This window comes from Heterodontus francisci, chromosome 5, assembly GCF_036365525.1.
Source record: "Heterodontus francisci isolate sHetFra1 chromosome 5, sHetFra1.hap1, whole genome shotgun sequence".
In the NCBI taxonomy this organism is placed as follows: Eukaryota; Metazoa; Chordata; class Chondrichthyes; order Heterodontiformes; family Heterodontidae; genus Heterodontus; species Heterodontus francisci.
Window position 1 is genome coordinate 122,782,157 of NC_090375.1, and position 17,885 is coordinate 122,800,041.

At 42.9% G+C, this 17,885-nt stretch overlaps 1 protein-coding gene across 10 annotated transcripts in view; it reads left to right on the forward strand.

Annotated features, from left to right (window-relative positions):
- LOC137370030 (ATP-binding cassette sub-family C member 9-like) overlaps window positions 1-17,885 on the forward strand; it is a 363,176-nt gene that overhangs the window by 313,943 nt on the left and 31,348 nt on the right. For all 10 annotated transcript variants that reach the window (XM_068032031.1, XM_068032023.1, XM_068032028.1 and 7 more), the window contains 4 exons: window positions 4,336-4,468; window positions 11,441-11,644; window positions 17,340-17,448; window positions 17,575-17,653. In XM_068032031.1, the coding sequence (XP_067888132.1) occupies window positions 4,336-4,468; window positions 11,441-11,644; window positions 17,340-17,448; window positions 17,575-17,653 (525 nt within the window). The remainder of the gene's footprint in view (window positions 1-4,335; window positions 4,469-11,440; window positions 11,645-17,339; window positions 17,449-17,574; window positions 17,654-17,885) is intronic.

Sequence of the window (17,885 nt, forward strand, 5' to 3'; positions counted from 1 at the left end):
ACACAAAGGAAATGCTTTCCTGCAAGTGGCTGCTGAGGCAACTTTGTAATATGATGAAAAAGGAATGAGACAATTTTTTGAAAAGGAAGATTATAAAAGGTTAGTGGGGAAAGAATAGGGAAATGGGTTTAGAATAGACAGCTCTAACAGATGTGTTAGCAAAGGCATAATAGGTCAAATGAAGAAGCACTGAGGGTAGCAAGGGCACAGAATGTATTCTAGGTGGGGGACTTCAACGTCCATCACCAAGAGTGGCTCAGCAGCACCAGAACTGACTAAGCTGGCTGAGTCCTAAAGGAGTAGACTGGGTCTACGGCAGGTGGTGAGGGAACCAATAAGAGGGAAAAACCTACTTGACCTCGTTCTCACCAATCTACCTATCAAAGATGCATCTGTCCATGACAGTATTGGTAGGAGGGACAACCGCACATTCCTTGTGAAGTCCCGTCTTCACGTTGAGGATACCCACCCTTATGTGGTGTGGCACTACCACCCTGCCAAATTGAATAGATTTTGAAAGATTTAGCAACTCAAAACTGGGCATCCAGGAGGCATTGTGGGCCATCAGCAGCAGTAGAATTGTATTCAACCACAGTGTGTAGCCTCAAATCCCAACATAATCCCCACTCTACCATTACCATCTAGCCGGGTGACCAATGCTGGTTCAATGAAGAGTGCAGGAGGGCATGCCAGGAGCAGCATCAGGCACACCTAAAAACAAGGCGTCAGCCTAGTGAATCTACAACCCAGAACTGCTTGCATTCTAAACACCGGAAACAGCATGCGATAAACAGGGCTAAGCGATTCCACAACCAACGGATCTGATCTAAGCTCTGCAATCCTGCCACATCCAGTAGTAAATGGTGGTGGACAGTTAGACAACTAACTGGAGGAGGAGGCTGCACAAATATCTCTAACATCAACGATAGGGGAGCCCTGCACATCAGTGCAAAAGACAAGGCTGAAGCATTTGCATCCATCTTCAGCCAGAAATGCCGACTGGATGATACATCTCGGTCTCCTCCTGAGGTCCCCAGCATCACAGATGCCAGTCTTCAGCCAATCCGATTCACTCAACGTGATATCAAGAAATGGCTGAAGGCAGTAGATACAGCAAAGGCTATGGGCCCTGACGACATTCCGGCAATAGTACTGAAGACTTATGCTCCACAGCTGGTTGCACCACTAGCCTAGCTGTTCCAGTACAGCTACAACACTGGCATCTACCCGGTACTGTGGGAAATTGCCCAGGTATGTTCTGTCCACAAAAAGCTTCACAAATCCAACCCGATCAGTCTGCTCTCGATCATCAGCAATGTGATGAAAGGGGTCATAACAGTGCTTTCAAGCGGCATTTGCTCAGCAATAACCTGCTCACTGACGCTCAGTTTGGGTTCCGCCTGGGCCACTCAGCTCATGATCTCATTGCAGCTTTGGCCCAAACATGAATCAAAGAGCTCAACTCCAAAGGTGAGGTGAGAGTGACTGCCCTTGACATCAAGGCAGCATTTGACTGAGTATGGCATCAAGGCGCCCCAGCAAAACTGATGCCAATGGGAATCGGGGGGAAACTCTCCACTGGTTGGAGTCACACCTAGCACAAAGGAAGATGGTTGTGGTTGTTGAAGGTCAATCATCTCAATCCTAAGACGTCACCGCAGGAGTTCCTCAGGGTAGTGTCCTAGGCCCAACCCTCTTTAGCTGCTTCATCAATAACCTGCCCTCCATCATAAGGTCAGAAGTGGGGATGTTCGCTGATGATTGCACAATGTTCAGCACTATTCACAACTGCTCAGATACTGAAGCAGTCGTGTCCAGATGCAGCAAGAGCTGGACAATATCCAGTCTTGGGCTGATAAGTGGCAAGTAACATTCGTGCCACACAAGTGCCAGGCAATGACCATCTCAAACAAGAGAGAATCTAACCATCTCCCCTTGATGTTCAATGGCATTACCATCACTGAATCCCCCACTATCAACATCCTGGGGATTACCATTGACCAGAAACTGAACTGGACCAGCCACATAAACAATGTGTCTACAAGAGCAAGTCAGAGGCGAGGAATTCTGCGGCAAGTAACTCACCTCCTATCTCCCCAGTGCCTGTCCACTATCTTCAAGACCATCAGGAGTCCAAGGCCATCAGGAATCCAAGTCAGGAATACTGTCCACCTGCCGGGATGGGTGCATCTCCAACACTCAAGAAACACGACACCATTCAGGTCAAAGCAGTCTGCTTGATCAGCACCCCATCCACCATCTTCAAAATTCACTCCCTTCATCACTGACATATGGTGGTAGCAGTGTGCACCATCTACAAGATGCACTGCAGCAACTCACTAAAGCTCCTTCAACAGCACCTTCCAAACCCACAACCTCTGCTACCTAGAAGGACAAGGGCAGAAGATATATGGGAACACCATACATGGTGGTTGCAGAGATAGTGGAGGCATTGGTCGTAATGTACCAAAACTCGCTGGATTCCAGTAGGGTACCAGCAGATTGGAAAACCGCTAATGTGGCGCCCCTATTCAAGAAAGGATTGAGACAGAAAGCAGGAAACTATATACCAGTTAGCTTAACATCTGTCATTGGGAAAATGCTAGAGTCCATTATTAAGGAAGAAATAGCAGGACATTTAGAAAAACATAATGCAATCAAACAGAGTCAACATGGTTTTATGAAAGGGAAATCATGTTTGACAAATTTGTTAGAGTTCTTTGAGTATATAACAAGCAGAGTGGATAAAGGGGAACCGGTAGATGTTGTGTATTTGGATTTTCAGAAGGCTTTCAGTAAGGTGCCATATAAAAGGTTATTGCACAAAATAAGAGCTCAGGGTATTGGGGGTAATGTGTTGGCATGGATTGAGGATTGGCTAACACACAGAAGGCAGAGAGTCGGGATTAATGGGTCTTTTTCAGGTTGGAAAGCCGTAACTAGTGGGGTGCCACAAGAATCGGTCCGAGGGCCTCAACTATTTACTATCTATATTAATGACTTGGAGAAAGGGACAGAGTGTAGTGTATCCAAATTTGCTGACAATAGCAAAATTGGTGGGAAGGCATGTTGTGATGAGGACACAAAGAATCTGCAAAGATAGGATAAGTAAGTGGGCAAAAACTTGGCAGCTGGAGTTCAATGTGAAAAAGTGTGAGGTCATCCACTTTGGTAGGAAGAATAAAAAGGCAAATTATTATTTAGATGAAGAAAGACTACAAAATACTGCAGTACAGAGGGATCTGGGTGTTCTTGTACATGAAACACAAAAAGTTAGCATGCAGGTGCAGCAAGTAATTAGGAAGGCAAATGGAATTTTGGCCTTTATTGCTGGGGGTTAGAGTTTAAAAATAGAGAAATCTTGTTACAACAGTACAGGGTGTTGGTGATGCCACAGTTGGAGTACTGCGTACAGTTTTGGTCCCTGTATTTAAGGAAGGATGTACTAGCATTGGAGGCAGTTCAGAAAACGTTCACTCGGCTGATTCCTGAGATGAGGAGGTTGTCTTATCAAGAACGGCTAAACAGGTTAGGTCTTTATTCATTGGAGTTTAGAAGAATGAGAGGTGATCTTATTGAAACATAAGATTCTAAAGGGGCTTGACAGGGTAGATGTTGAGAATATGTTTTCACTGGTGGGGGAATCTCGAACTAGGGGATATAGTTACAAATAGGGGGTCACACATTTAAAACTGAGATGCGAAGGAATTTCTTCTCTCAGCGGGTGGTGAATCTCTGGAATTCTCTACCTCAGAGAGTTGTGGAGGCTAAGTCACTAAATGTATTTAAGGAGGAGGTAAATAGAATTTTGAAATCTCGGGGAGTCGAGGGTTATGGAGCAGGCCCGAAAGAGGAGTTGAGGCCGGGGACAAATCAGCCATGATCTTATTGAATATCAGGGCCGGCTTGAGAGGCTGAATGGCCTACTCCTGCTCCTATTTCTTATGTTCTTACCACCACCTGTAAGTTCCCCTCCAAGCCACACACCATCCTGACTTGGAACTAGATCGCCGTTCCTTCACTGTTGCTGGTCAAAATCCTGGAACACCGTTCCTAACAGCACTTACATCCCAAGGACTGCAGCAGTTCAAGAAGGCAGCTCACCATCACCTTCTCAAGGGCAATTAGGGATGGGCAATAAATGCTGACCTAGCCAGCGATGCCCACATCTCATGAACGAAGAAAAAAAGACCTCTTTCTGTGCTATAACATCTATAGTTCTATTTTGTCAATGCCTCTCTGTAATAAGTCACAAGAGGTGCACACGAATACAGTATGTAATTTTCATTAGTTCCTTATTTCAGCTTCCTTTGCTTACGTTTTTTTTGGTTCCAGATGTCTACTTATTTGAACTGGTGTATCCGGGAGTTTGCAGATATGGAAATGCAGATGAATGCAGTTGAGCGGGTTAATCACTACACAACCCTTCCATCTGAACAGCAGCTTGAAGAATCGCAAATTGACGCAGGTTCAAACATTTTTGGTTTATTTACTTCAGTAACTTTCAATCTACTCTGGATTAGTGTTGTGGTGATATGATCTGAATTCTTTTAAGCGGAAAGTTGCAAAGCCAAAATATGTTAGTCAATCGCATTATGACATTTCTTTGCAGCCTACATGCAGAAACTTTGTCTATGGTTTGTATTTGTTGTAGTGTTCTCCACAATATGTAACAAGATATGTGAAAAATAATTGAACTTTTGATTAGCAGTGCTTTTTCCCACACAAAGTAACATCATAGGGCCGTATTTTAATCAGGAGCTGCGGGTCCCGATGTCGGGACTGGAAGTGGGTGTGGCTTCCATTGGGGCCATGAGCAGCCAACTGCACACGACCAAGTGGCGCCAGCCAATTAAGTCGAAACCCAGGGGCCGCCCAAGTACAATGGACAGTGGCGAGGGCAAAGGCAGAGACACCAGTGTCAACTGATGCAGAAGCACGTGCTGGCGCCATATTTAAAGGGCTTCCAGTCCTGCTGTCAATGAGCTGTATTTTACAGATCCCCCTGACGTCGGGGTCATGGCGGTTGGGGGGGTGGTTGGCCCGATATTGCCGGTGGCGGCGAGGTATCGTAGCAGCCCTCCAATCGCTCAGCGATAGGGCCACCATTTAAATATTGAAATTAGTTAAAATCAATGAATTATTTATAGTTATGTTCCCGCCGTCTGTCCCGGTGCGATCTTTGTGCTGCTGGTCGGCACTCCTATGCCTTCGGATCCCCATCTGGGGAAATGAGGCGGAACACTGGTTGGGAGTGGGGAGGAGGTAAGTTTCTCAGGCGGGGTGTGCGAGGAATGGGGTCAAAGTAACATCATTGGTGTAGGGGATGGTGGGAAGGATTTTAGGTTAAAGTTTATGCACTTTGTGGGGGGGGATGTTCAGGTGGTCAGGGTAAGCATTTTGGCAGGAAGAGGACAAGTAATTAATGTTGTGGTTATTGTGCACCTCTTGTGACTTATTACAGAGTGGCATTGACAAAATAGAACTATAGATGTTCTAGCTGAGAAAGAGGTTTTTTTCATTCGTTCATGAGATGTGGGCGTCACTGGCCAGGCCAGCATTTATTGCCCATCCCTAATTGACTTGAGCAGGTGGTGGTGAGCTGCCTTCTTGAACTGCTGCAGTCCTTGGGATGTAGGGGCAAAAATAATTGTTTAGTTTTTTTAATTAACTGTTTCTTTAAATATTTAAATTGCACGGTAGGGCTCGAAGCCCTTTAAAAATGGCATCAGCACCTGCTCACAGGCAGCTGACACCATTTCCAGGGACGGACAGCCCAGCCCCCCCCCCCCCACCCCCCATCTTGATGGGGCGGGAGGCCCACCTCAGCTATTTAAATGAGCCACCGTGCTTAGAATCGCCCAATGTTTAATTTTCAGGTATAAGGATTTCTTTAGGGGAGAAAGGCTGCACATAGTCGCTAGCCCTCCTGAAAAGGCATTGATGATCTCCCTGATGCACTGATGGGCTACTGACTGTGAGATCCCCAGTGGATTCCTGGAATGAACCAGAGGCGTAGAAGTTCAGTGCCACGGTGACCTTCAGCACCCCTGGTGTTGGATTTCCACCAAGTCTCCTGGGGCTCAGCTTGTCCTGCATCAGAGTGCATAGGTGAGTGATGGTACAGCCCTCAGATATCTGTAGGTAGTTGTGCCTCGACTGGTAGACTCTATCTGGTGGGTAGCTTCTTCTGCACGGAGGAGGCTACTGAATTTCCCCTCTGTGCCCTTCTCCACTGTCTGGGGGCAGATGTTGACCCTCCAGTGGGCTCACAGGTCATCGTGGTGTTGCTGCCCAGACCTACCTCCCACCCACTCTGCTGGACCTCATCTTCAGTGGGGTCCCCGAAGCCTGGATGAATGAGGCCCATTATAGGTAGTCTCTCCCTGAATTCAAGGCCATCACTGCCAATGCCACCCCCCCCCCCCCCCCACGACAAGGTGGCACTTGCCCATTGCCCCTCTGGTATAGCATCCCTGCAGTTTTTTTTATTCTTTCGTTGGATGTGGGCATCATTGGCAAGGTCAGAATTTGTTGTGCATCCCTAATTGCCCTTGACAACTGAGTGACTTGCTCGGCCATTTCAGAGTCAGCCACATTGCTGTAGGTCTGGAGTAACATGTAGGCCAGGCCAGGTAAGGATGGCAGATTTTCTTCCCTAAAGGACATTCATGAACCAGATGTGTTTTTACGACAATCAATGATAGTTTCATGGCACCCATTACTGCGGCTAGCTTTCAATTCCAGATTGTTTTTATCAATTAATTGAATTTACATTTCTCCAGCTGCTATGGTGGGATTTGAACCCGTGTCCCCAGGGCATTACCTTAGGCCTCTGGATTACTAGTCCAGTAACATTGCCACTATGCCACTGCCTCCCCACCTTTGCCCACTCCTCAGATGATGCCTTCTCCACCTTGCCTGGAAATTGGTGCTGCCTCTCCCAATGGCCTCCCTTTGCAGGCAGCAATGCGCTCCCACCTCCATGTTGCCTTCCTCAACCAGGCAAGGCTCTGAAACCCTGTGATTCCCGAGCGCTATTAATAAAATTTAAAATGAAGAATAAAATCATTGTCAATAGTCCTCTTAACTACCTTAATTACCTGCCTTGCCACATCAATGTCTGCTCTCCGCCCTCCATGGTTGCCGCCATCCATAAAGTCAGGATGGAACGGTACGATGTCGGGCATTTGACCACATCTCCCGTCCCAATTGAATGCCCACCGCGTCTCACCTCCATTTCCTGTTCCCTAAGTCCGCATAAAATTTTGCCCACATTGTTTCATTTTAATGTCTTGAATTTAATGCTCTGGCTGAGATCAAACTTTTTTTTGTTCCTTTTTCCACCAATTACTTCCTCTCCCCATCTCCTCTTTTAAAGATGTGTATTTCCTGTAGGTTACAGTTCTTTGAATGTTGATAACTGTCATGCAGGCCCAAACCTGCCAAGAATGAGGCACGGATATTTCGCCACATGGACATTAAATTTTAACATTGTTGCTGGGAAGAAAAGAAGGCCTATTACAAGGGGTTGCCAAGCCCCTGACTGGAAAGACATCTGCATAGTAACAGACAGTGCTTGGAAAGGACAAAGGGGCCACTCCCTGCTCCAATTTAATCCACAATGGACTTTTGATTACCAGACGTTGAAGGTGTAGAGGCTACCATTCCAGTTTAACTGCTAAAATGGCCAAATAAACAAACAGACGTGGTCAGAACAGTTTAGTCACACGACTAACTGGCTGTTGGAGTTTTTTTTTAATTTGAACTTGCCACAGAGAATTGAAACTCAGAAAGCTGTTTGCTCCTGGACTGAAAAGGCCTCTCTCCTGTCTGCTCCATCTCTTCCTCACGGAACTGAAGACCCATTGAAGTCACATGAACCCCAGGAGAGAAAATTCTCCTACAGTGAACAAGGTTTAAGAAGAATACTGGGTCCCAATGAAAAGCAAGACTACCTACAAAAGGACTACAGTGAGCTCAAAGCACAGTAACAAGAAACATCCATTAACCACTACTCTTTGTTTTCTGTCACTTAGCCAATTCCGTATCCATGTAGCTACTGTTCCGTTTATTCCATGAGTTATAACTTTGCTCACGAGTCTGTTGTGCGGCACTGTATCAAACACCTTTTGGAAGTCTGTGTACACCACATCAACTGCATTACCCTCAACAACCCTCTCTGTTACCTCTTCAAAAAAACTCCAGCAAGTTAGTTAAATATGTTTTCCCTTTAAGGAATCCATGCTGGCTTTCTTTGATTAATCCACATTTGTCCATGTGACATTTAATTTTGTCCCGAGTTAATCTTTCTAGAAATTTCCCCACCACCAAAGTTAAGCCTGTAGTTGCTGGGCTTATCTTTACACCCATTTTTGAACAAGGGTGTAACGTTTGCAATTCTCCAGTCCAGCACCTCTGGCACCACCCCGAGTCAAAGAAAGACTGAAAAATTATGGCCAGTGCCTCCGCAATTTCCACTCTCACTTCCCTCAATATCCTTGGATGCATCTCATCCAGTCCTGGTGCCTTATCCACTTTAAGTACAGACAGCCTATCCAACATCTCCTCCTTATCAATTTTAAACCCTTATAGTGTCTGAATTACCTCATCTTTCACCATTGCAGGTTTGCAGAATAGTGAACAAGACTGGTAACCCTAGTTCCATTTTCTACTGCCTGACTGACTTCAGTGGATTGTTCATTCAAAGAAAAATGTCTTGTATAATGTCTGAAACGTTAAAATCAGGACAATAATATAGTAACATAAACTCTGCATTCACAATATCAATGTTCATGCATCTGTTTGGCCTAGAGAGGCTGTGCTTGCATACAGACTTGAAATGTGAGAGTGTGTCGGTTTTAAATTTAAAAAAATTATTTCATGGGATGTGCGTGTCGCTGGCAAGGCCAGCATTTGTTGCCCATCCCTAACTGCCTTTGAGAAGGTGGTGGTGAGCTGCCTTCTTGAACTGCTGCAGTCCATCTGATGTAGGCATACCCATAGTGCTGTTAGGAAGGGAGTTCCACGTTTTTGACCCAGCAACAGTGAAGGAACGGTGATATAATTCCAAGTCAGGATGGTGTGTGGCTTGGAAGTGAACTTGCAGGCAGTGGTGTTATAGAGTCATTTACGACATAGAAGGAAGCCATTCAGCCCATCCCCATGCGTCTGCTGCCCTTGTCCTTCTAGGTGGTAGAGGTTGCGGGTTTGGAAGACTCTGTTGATGGAGGCTCAGTGAGTTGCTGCAGTGCATCTTGTGTATGGTATACACTGCTGCCACCGTGCGCCAGCGGTGGAGGGAGTGAATGTTGAAGGTGGTGGATGGGGTGCTGATTAAGGGGGCTGCTTTGTTCTAGATGGTGTCGCGCTTCTTGAGTCTTGTTGGAGCTGCACTCATCCAGGCAAATGGAGAGTATTTCATCACATGCCTTGTAGATGGTGGACAGGCTTTAGGGAGTCAGGAGGTGAATTACTCGGCGCAGAATTCCCAGCCTCCCACCTGCTCTTGTAGCCACAGTATTTATATGGCAAGCCCAGTTAACTTACTGGTCAATGGTAACCCCCAGGATGTTGATGTGAAGGTAATGCCGTTGAATGTCAAGTGGAAGTGGTCATACCTGGCACTTGTGTGGCGCGTATGTTATTTGCCACTTATCAGCCCCCGCCTGCATGTGGATACGGACTTCTTCAGTATCTGTGGAGTCATGATTAGTACTGAACACTCTGCAATCATCAGCGAACATCCCTACTTCTGACCTTATGATGTAGGGCAGGTCATTGATGAAGCAGCTGAAGATGATTGGGCCTAGGACACTACCCTGAGGAGCTCCTGCAGTGATGTCCTGGGGCTGAGATGTTTGTCCTCCAACCACAACCATCTTCCTCTGTGCTAGATAATGCTCCAACCAGTGGAGAGCTTTCCCCCCTGATTTCCATTGACTTCAATTTTGCTAGGGCTCATTGATGCCACATTTGGTCAAATGCTACCTTGATGTCAAGGGTATTCACTTTCACCTTATCTGCTGAATTCAGCTCTTTTGTCCATGTTTGGACCAAGGCTGTAATGAGGTCTGGAGCAGTGTGGCCTTGGTGGAACCATCATCATAAATGTACAATATTTAAGTGACAAATGGAGTATAATAATCCTCCACTGTTATGTTTAATATTTCATTTGCAGTGGCTTATGTAAATTTAATTTTACAGTGTATCACATCATTGATTGACCTAGTTCAGGTTTTATGCTCACACTGTACATTATTCATATGTTTTATGATTTCCTAAAAAGACACTGGTTAGTCTTATCTCATTCTAAACATGTCACATAATTGAAAGGATTTATGATTCCTTTGTGTATTTCGTCAAAAGAAATGAATCATACATTGTTCCTACAGAAGTAAGTATTGAAATTGAAGTAATTAAGAAATTGAAATCATGAAGTCATGAAATATCTTTTACTTGGTTAAAAATTCTGTTTATTTGTCAAATTTAAGTTCATGAAGTAACATAGCTGTGATGTTCTGGAAACCTTGAAGTACTGGCTGGTAGCACAGATTGGTGTACCAATGCACTGCGGCATAGAGTGGTTACTTGGTTGAACTGTTGGGAAAAGATGCTGAGTGGAATCCTTGGCTTTAGAGAGGGGAAATGCAGAAGCACTTTTAAATTCTTGCAAGTAGCCAGTTAGTTATAGGGCAGAACTGGTGGAAGCTAGAGAAGAAATCACCTTTCCTTCCTCATACCACAAGAAGGCCCCCCCCCCCCACCACCATGGAAGAGGAGAGAAAAAAATTGCTGAATCTTGGGTGGAAAGGGCAGAATTCATTTCTAATAATATTCAAATTGTATTTTCAGAAAGATAATATTTGATTTTATTCATCTTGTTTGGCTTAGACTTGACTCTGACCTACAGTCAATGAAAAACTGCACGTAAGCCCTCCAATGTTGCTGTATAACTGATCTATGTAAATGATGATGCTTAGTGGAACCACCTCCCAGCTGGCTCCAGCTCAGATGTAATCTCTTGCTGAAGATCTTGATGCTGATTGAGACCAGAATCCTACCACTCTATTCAGCAGTATTTCACTAAAACAAATTATCTAGTCATTATCACATTGCTGTTTGTGGGAGCTTGCTGTGTGCAAGTTGGCTGTCACATTTCCTGCGATACCACAGTGACTATACTTCAAAAGTACTTAACTGGCTGTGAAGTGCTTTGGGACTTCCTGAGATGGTGAAAGGCGCTATAGCAATGCAAGTCCGTTTTTCTTTTTCAGTGTGTTACACTTGAGTGCATTGAGAATCTTGCATACGATTTATTTGTACTTTTATTGAAAAGAATCTTTCATTTCATTAAAATATGTACAAATAGTAATTAATTTCAGTAACTTAAAAGTATTTGATTATTCATCAGAATATTTTTTTGTAAATTTTCCTCCAGTTTCAAATCTTACCAACTGGCCACACTCTGGAGAGATAGAGTTTAATGAAGTCAGTGTACGATATGATAAGAAGCTTGATCCTGTCCTCCACAAACTGACACTAAAAATTAACCCTGGAACAAAAGTTGGAATCTGTGGACGAACAGGAAGTGGGAAGTCAAGCCTGACTTTAGCCCTTCTGAGAATTATTGACAACTTTGAAGGTTTGTGTTTCTTCAGTAAAAATATTTTACATTGAAAGCTTAGAGTAGGGTAGTTTTAAGTGTGTAGTAAAGATATGTGCTAACAAAATTCAAATGTGAAAATATGACAATCAAGTGCAAATATTTGCATAATTTACATTTGTCACTAATATTTGTAAACTTTCCAATTTTGTACAAGATTAATGTTTTATTTAAACTGTCACACCTAATTATGAGACATAAAGTAAAATCTGTCTTAAAGACTGCTGGTGTAGTAACCACATTAACATCAGCCTAAATATTAAATTTATCATTAGAAAACCATACATTTGTTGCCTAGTTTATACCTCCAATAGCACCAGTATAAAGAGGTACATTAAGCTAATTTTGTATGAAGTGGGTAATGTGTACCTGCCCAGTGAAAATCCCAACATGTTAACGTACTTAAGTTTTTTTTTTACTGTTATGCATCAGTGCAGACTGTGCCAGGGTTGCAAACCCTGTGAAATATGTCTGATATATTGGTTTCTCATAATGGGGTGTGTGTTTGTATGAGACATGTTCTGCAAATCAAAAATAAATATAAGCAAGTATGTTCTGTAAGTGGGATAAAATGTGACATGGTCTAAGTTGAAATAGACCTTGGGGTATTATTTGAGTTGTCTCTAATCGTGACAAACAATGCAAGGTGATAGTAAACAGAGAAATGGGGATGCTGGTTTATATCTCTAAATCAGGTTTAGTTCAAGTGTGCAGAAGTTATGCTTTAGAAGTATAGTACAGTGGTTAGGCCTTACTTACAGTTCTGCGTGCACTTCTCGTCACTGATAAATGAGAGAGCCATCCAGACGCTAGAGGCCCAGAAGAAAAGAGCAGCAAAGTTGATCCCGAATGTCTAATTTCTAATGGAAGAATTAAGAGGAGCAGGACTTGATAGGTTGAGACTTGGTCTTGCAAAGAGATGTCTCAAAGGGAACATGGTCGAGATTTAACAAGGTAGAGAAATTAAACAACAATTTTAGATACAAGAGTAAGATAGCACAGGTTCAGGTTTGGTGAGGAGAAATTTGGGCATGTTGAAAGGTGTTTCTTCACATAGGGAGTCATCAACAGCTGCTAGGAAGAGTGGTTGAAGTCATTTAAGGGACAGCTAAATGCTGTAAAGAAACAATAGCTAGTTGGTGTTCTAGAAAGGACAGCTGAAATGGACTGAAGATGAGCCTTAGCTGTGGGCTTTAGTATCATCTGGTGACTGCAGGAGGTCACATCTGAAGTAAATTCCAGAAAACAACATAATGGGAGTTAGCTACTATAAACAGCCTGCAAATGGCATTTCAAAGATGTCAAAAAGCTTGTCTGTAATCCTGCATTTTTGTGGGAGAAGCTCTAAACTCAATCCAAATTTAGGTTTTGGACATCACATATTCGCTTTGATACAGTGTTTATAAGGTGACCCAGATAGAAGATGCCCCCTGCCACTTCTAGCCAAAAAACTCTTCAAGAACAACATCACTATTGTCAAAATCAGATTAAAATTTCAGCTGCTATTCTACAGAAGCACTTATGAAAATACTAAGCTCTCCCCTGTTCTTCATTCTCGCTGTCTTCTTTCTGGCTCTCTTTCTCTCACCACGCTGTCCCTAGCAACTGTTGTCTCGTACACATCTTGGCTCAGTCAGTCTGCTAGTTCCTGTTTATATTGGTGCACAGTGTTTCAAGCACTGACTCCAATCAACATAAACATTATAATCAAATTGCCCTTTCTCTGGCTTGATCCCGTACATCACTGTAGAAAGTCTAAGTCTTGGGTGCTGGCGAGACAGCTGGTAAATGAAGAGTCTGTAACAGACACGAGCAAGACGAAGTCAGAAGGAGATGAATGCACTGTCCAAGTGAGCTGCAGTACCACCCGCCGCAACAATTTGCACGCAAGACGACCCTCCACTTCCAATCCCCAAGTAGTGACCTAAATTTCTTGTCTTGATACATGAGTGTATACAATTCGTGCAGCATGAGGAATTTCAGCGTGACTTCTGGATCTCTCTTTATTATGGCAATTGTTCGAAAATCAAAATTCCCATTTCAGACAAACTGAGATCAGAATCCAAACACTTGAGCCTAATTCAGCCAAATTTGCCTAATTATATATATATTATGTTATACTTTGGGTCATGCAAGCTATGATGTCCTTGGTAAGAATTCAAATTAAAATAATGCTATTAATAGCTGTTAAAAAAACACAACAATTTTTAATTCTGGTTTGAAAGTTAGTATTGTATCTGCTTCCATCACCCTGATCCATCACCATCATCATCATCCAACAATCCACTGAGGACAGGAAATGTGACACATCGAAACAACACAGGACAAGGGGCTGTGACAAGACATTCTACAAAAAACACATGCACGTACACGCACTCGGACAGTGCATTCCAGATCTTAAAAATTGCCTGGGTAAAAAGAAAAAAAAGCCTCCTCTCCTCTCTGCTGCTTTTAATCTTTTCTTTAAGATGATAAATCTGAATCCTCTGGTTACTGACCCTGCTGCTGGTGGAAACAACTTCTCCCTATGTACTCCTATTTTTTTTTTAAACTTATAACTTTGAATGTCTCTATTAAATCGTCCCTTAACCTTCTCTATTCTAAGGAGATTAATCCAACTTCTCTGGTCCCTCCACATAACTGAAGTCCCTTATCCTGTATCACTCAGGTAAATCACATCTTCACCCTCTCCAAGGCCTTGGCATTGTTGACCGTAGTAGACTACTGCCAGTGCCATACACTGTAACAGACAGGGAGAGAAAGATTAGAATTGTCAACGTGTGGCTAGAGGAATGTTGCAGAACTTAATGTTTCAGATTCCTGGGACACTGGGACCACTTTTGGGCCAGAGCGGCTATATAGAGTGAATGGCCTTAACTTAAACTGGAAATGCACCTTGTCCTTGCGGAAAGGATAAATAGGACAGTGAAGAAACAAATTTTCAATAGTGAATGGTATCCCTATCTAGTTGTCAGAAATTCATCATAGCCCATTATGTACCTCCACAATTTTGCAGGACTTCACTTATAGTACAAACCTTGTGAGCAAGGGATGTGGGCCATATAATCAGGCATGCAGGTCTGTGTACCCACATAAATGTAAGTGGCTGTATGTGTAGGCAAATTAAGGCTAAATAAATTTTAAATGTTTGTCTATCTTTGCAAAAGCCACTGGGAGCAGCGGAAAATGAAGACCATGCAAAAATTAAGTAGAAGACAGTAAATGAAGTCAGTGGGCAAGTGGTAGTGCGATGTAGCATCTAATCGTTGTTTGATAGCTAGAAAATTGAATGTGCTGCTAATTGAAGAGGACTGTCTAGTTTGGCACCAATGGGAACTCTCAGCAGAGATCACCATACCTGTTAGGAGGTGGCAGCCAAGCTCAATGAACAGTACAGTACATGAGTGCCCTCTGCATCTCAGAACCCTGGTGCCTCCTTTCCCCAGGGAAGGTGATGAATGTGTTTCTACTTGCAAACAAAGCCTTTGTGGACTTGTGGACAGCCAACTGGCAATTTTTTGTTTAGGAATGTAAAATCAAATGCAGTAGTAACTTTGACATCCACAGGAAGAGTTGTCCCTAGGTTACAAGTTGTATGCAGTTCAGGCTGCAGGAGATAGCGTACCTATGTGACAGCCACTCATCAAATGGAAGCACCAAAGACAGGTTTCCTCTAACATGTCCAGGAGAACTGTGCAGGCCAATAAATTGGGCCAGGGGAAGGACAGGTACGTTTGCAAAATATGAGGTAGAGTTACATCTACCTTATCCTGTCAAGAACTGCTCTCCCTCTTCCGAAAAAGAGGCAACATTGGAATTCCTTAAAGGGAATCTCACCCTGGGAAGGTCAATGCTGCACTAGAAGCCCATGCTTTATGCTCAAATGAAGTAACTGGAATTACAGTCTACTTTGTACTGGAAGCTGGTTATTTCTAACTCAACTTTATTGAGGTCTTAAAATCAACCCTCATATTTGAAATTTTGCTAGAGTTGCATGCAATACAACTGTCAGTGACAGAGCGCCACAAGCAATGGGGAGGAACCTTCTGAGGAAACCTTTGCTGCAGCTAATTAACTGTTTTTTGGGTTGATATAGAATACTGAGGTGTGATTGCAGTAACTCTTGTGATCCAGGTATAAATTTAGAGACCAGCCTTTGGCACTACAATTCCTATAGTGCCACTCCAGTCACAATCTTATAAAAGACTGGCAACATAATCTTCCAATGTTGATGATCAAACCTCATCCCAGCACGATGCAGGACTGTGTAATGATGCTTTAACACACTGCATAAACTGGGAACTATTTTTTAAATGTTGCAAACTTGTTTATGGGATTTTGATTGACTGTAGTATAGCCAAAATGCCCTATAGATTTTGTACAAATTTCATAAAATTTATCATTTTTAGAAGCTAGAATCAGCCAGATTACATGAAGCTTTACAGTAACTGCCATGGATCCACCACTGTCTACATCCCAGTACACTGTGTCCTAGTCTTTCAGTGTTCCCAGTAAAAGATTGGTGGCGTTGATAGAAGTAGATAGAAAAAGGGAAAATCAAGCATAATAGGGTCACAACAGAACAACTTGCATTATGTACAACCTGTAATATAGAAAAACATCCCAAAGTGCTTCACATAGGCATAATAAAAAGAAGACACTAAGTGAAAGGAGGAGGGATTAGGAGGGGTGACCAATAGCTTGAGTTTAAGGTGGGTCTTAAAGAGAGAGGGAAGTAGAGAGACAGGGAAGTAGAGAGACAGAAGTGCTTAGGCTTGTAATTCCAGAGTGTGGGGCCCAGGCAGCTCAAAATATGGCTGCCAATGTTGTGGCAAGGGAAGGTTGCACAAGAGGCCAGTTAGAGGAATGGAGAGTCTGGGAATGTAATGAGGATGGAGGAGGTTACAAAGAAAGGGTGGAGAAAGGGCATGAAGGCATTTAAATGTGAGGATAAGCATTTTAACTTTGGCTACTGGCCCTCAAGCACCTCAAAGGAGGTCAATGAGGACAGGGATGATGGGTAAGCAGCACTGGTGTGGGACAGAATATGGGCAGCAGAGTTTTGAATGAGTTTGATTTTACAGAGTGGTGGTTGAGAGGCTGATCCAGAGGTCATGGAATTGACAAATGTGGAGATGGCAAAGGCTTGGATGAGGGATTCAATTGAAGATGGACTGAGGTAGAGGCAGATGAGAAATGACTTGTAATGCAACAGATGTATTAACAGAATCCCTGGTTTTAGAAGAGGTTCAGTGGTCTGATGCAGATTCTGTTTTATAGAAGGTACCATGATTTGGTGATCAGAGTAAGTTACATGAATCAAACTCCTAGTAAATTATGGATTCAATCCAATAAGACCTCTGCCACCTAGTTGGAGCATCTATAATAAACTTTTACAAATTATAACATTGAGCTTATAATACACCCAGTACATATTCAATAACATTCCTAGGGGCATTAGAATATGAGCTGCTCTTGATAAATTTGCATGGATTACATTTTATGTGATTTTCTGTACTTCCATGATTTTCGATATCTGATATTTTGTATTGTGCAGGTCTCTGCCGTTGTGATATTGCTTGTAGTGGGTTACTTCTTTTGACACCCTCATGCAAGTTGTTTATCCAGATTTTGTTCATTGAGCAGTTAATTATGATAGTCATTATTGTTGCAGGCTATATAAAGGTTGATGGATTAGATATTTCCTGTGTCACACTGGACCATTTAAGGAAAGCAATCTCAATAATTCCCCAGGATCCTGTTCTGTTCAGTGGCACAATCAGGTAAATCATGAATGGCAGTTGCAGCGGTATCACAAGGCACACAAGAAAATAGTCATAAAATTACAATTTATTCTTGAATTTTGATCAGCTTGCTGAAATGCGCCATATATACTGATTTACATCTAGATTCAATCTGGATCCAGACTCAGTACACAGCGATGAGGAATTGTGGGAAATGCTGGAAGTTGCACAGTTGAAACCTTTGGTAAGAGATTGGTTTGTCTGATTTAAAATGTTGTTGTTGTGCAGCAAATATGTACGTAAATTCTCTCTGTTGTTTTTCATCTAATCTCTGCATAAATATTTTGTCCAAAAGTGTGCTAAATATTTTGAAAGGGTGAGATTAAATTGAATCTGTTCATTTTATGAGTTGCTAGAACAAAAAAGCTGTTACTTTTTCTACGATAAATGTGTTTTTATTCCTACTTAAATGTAAC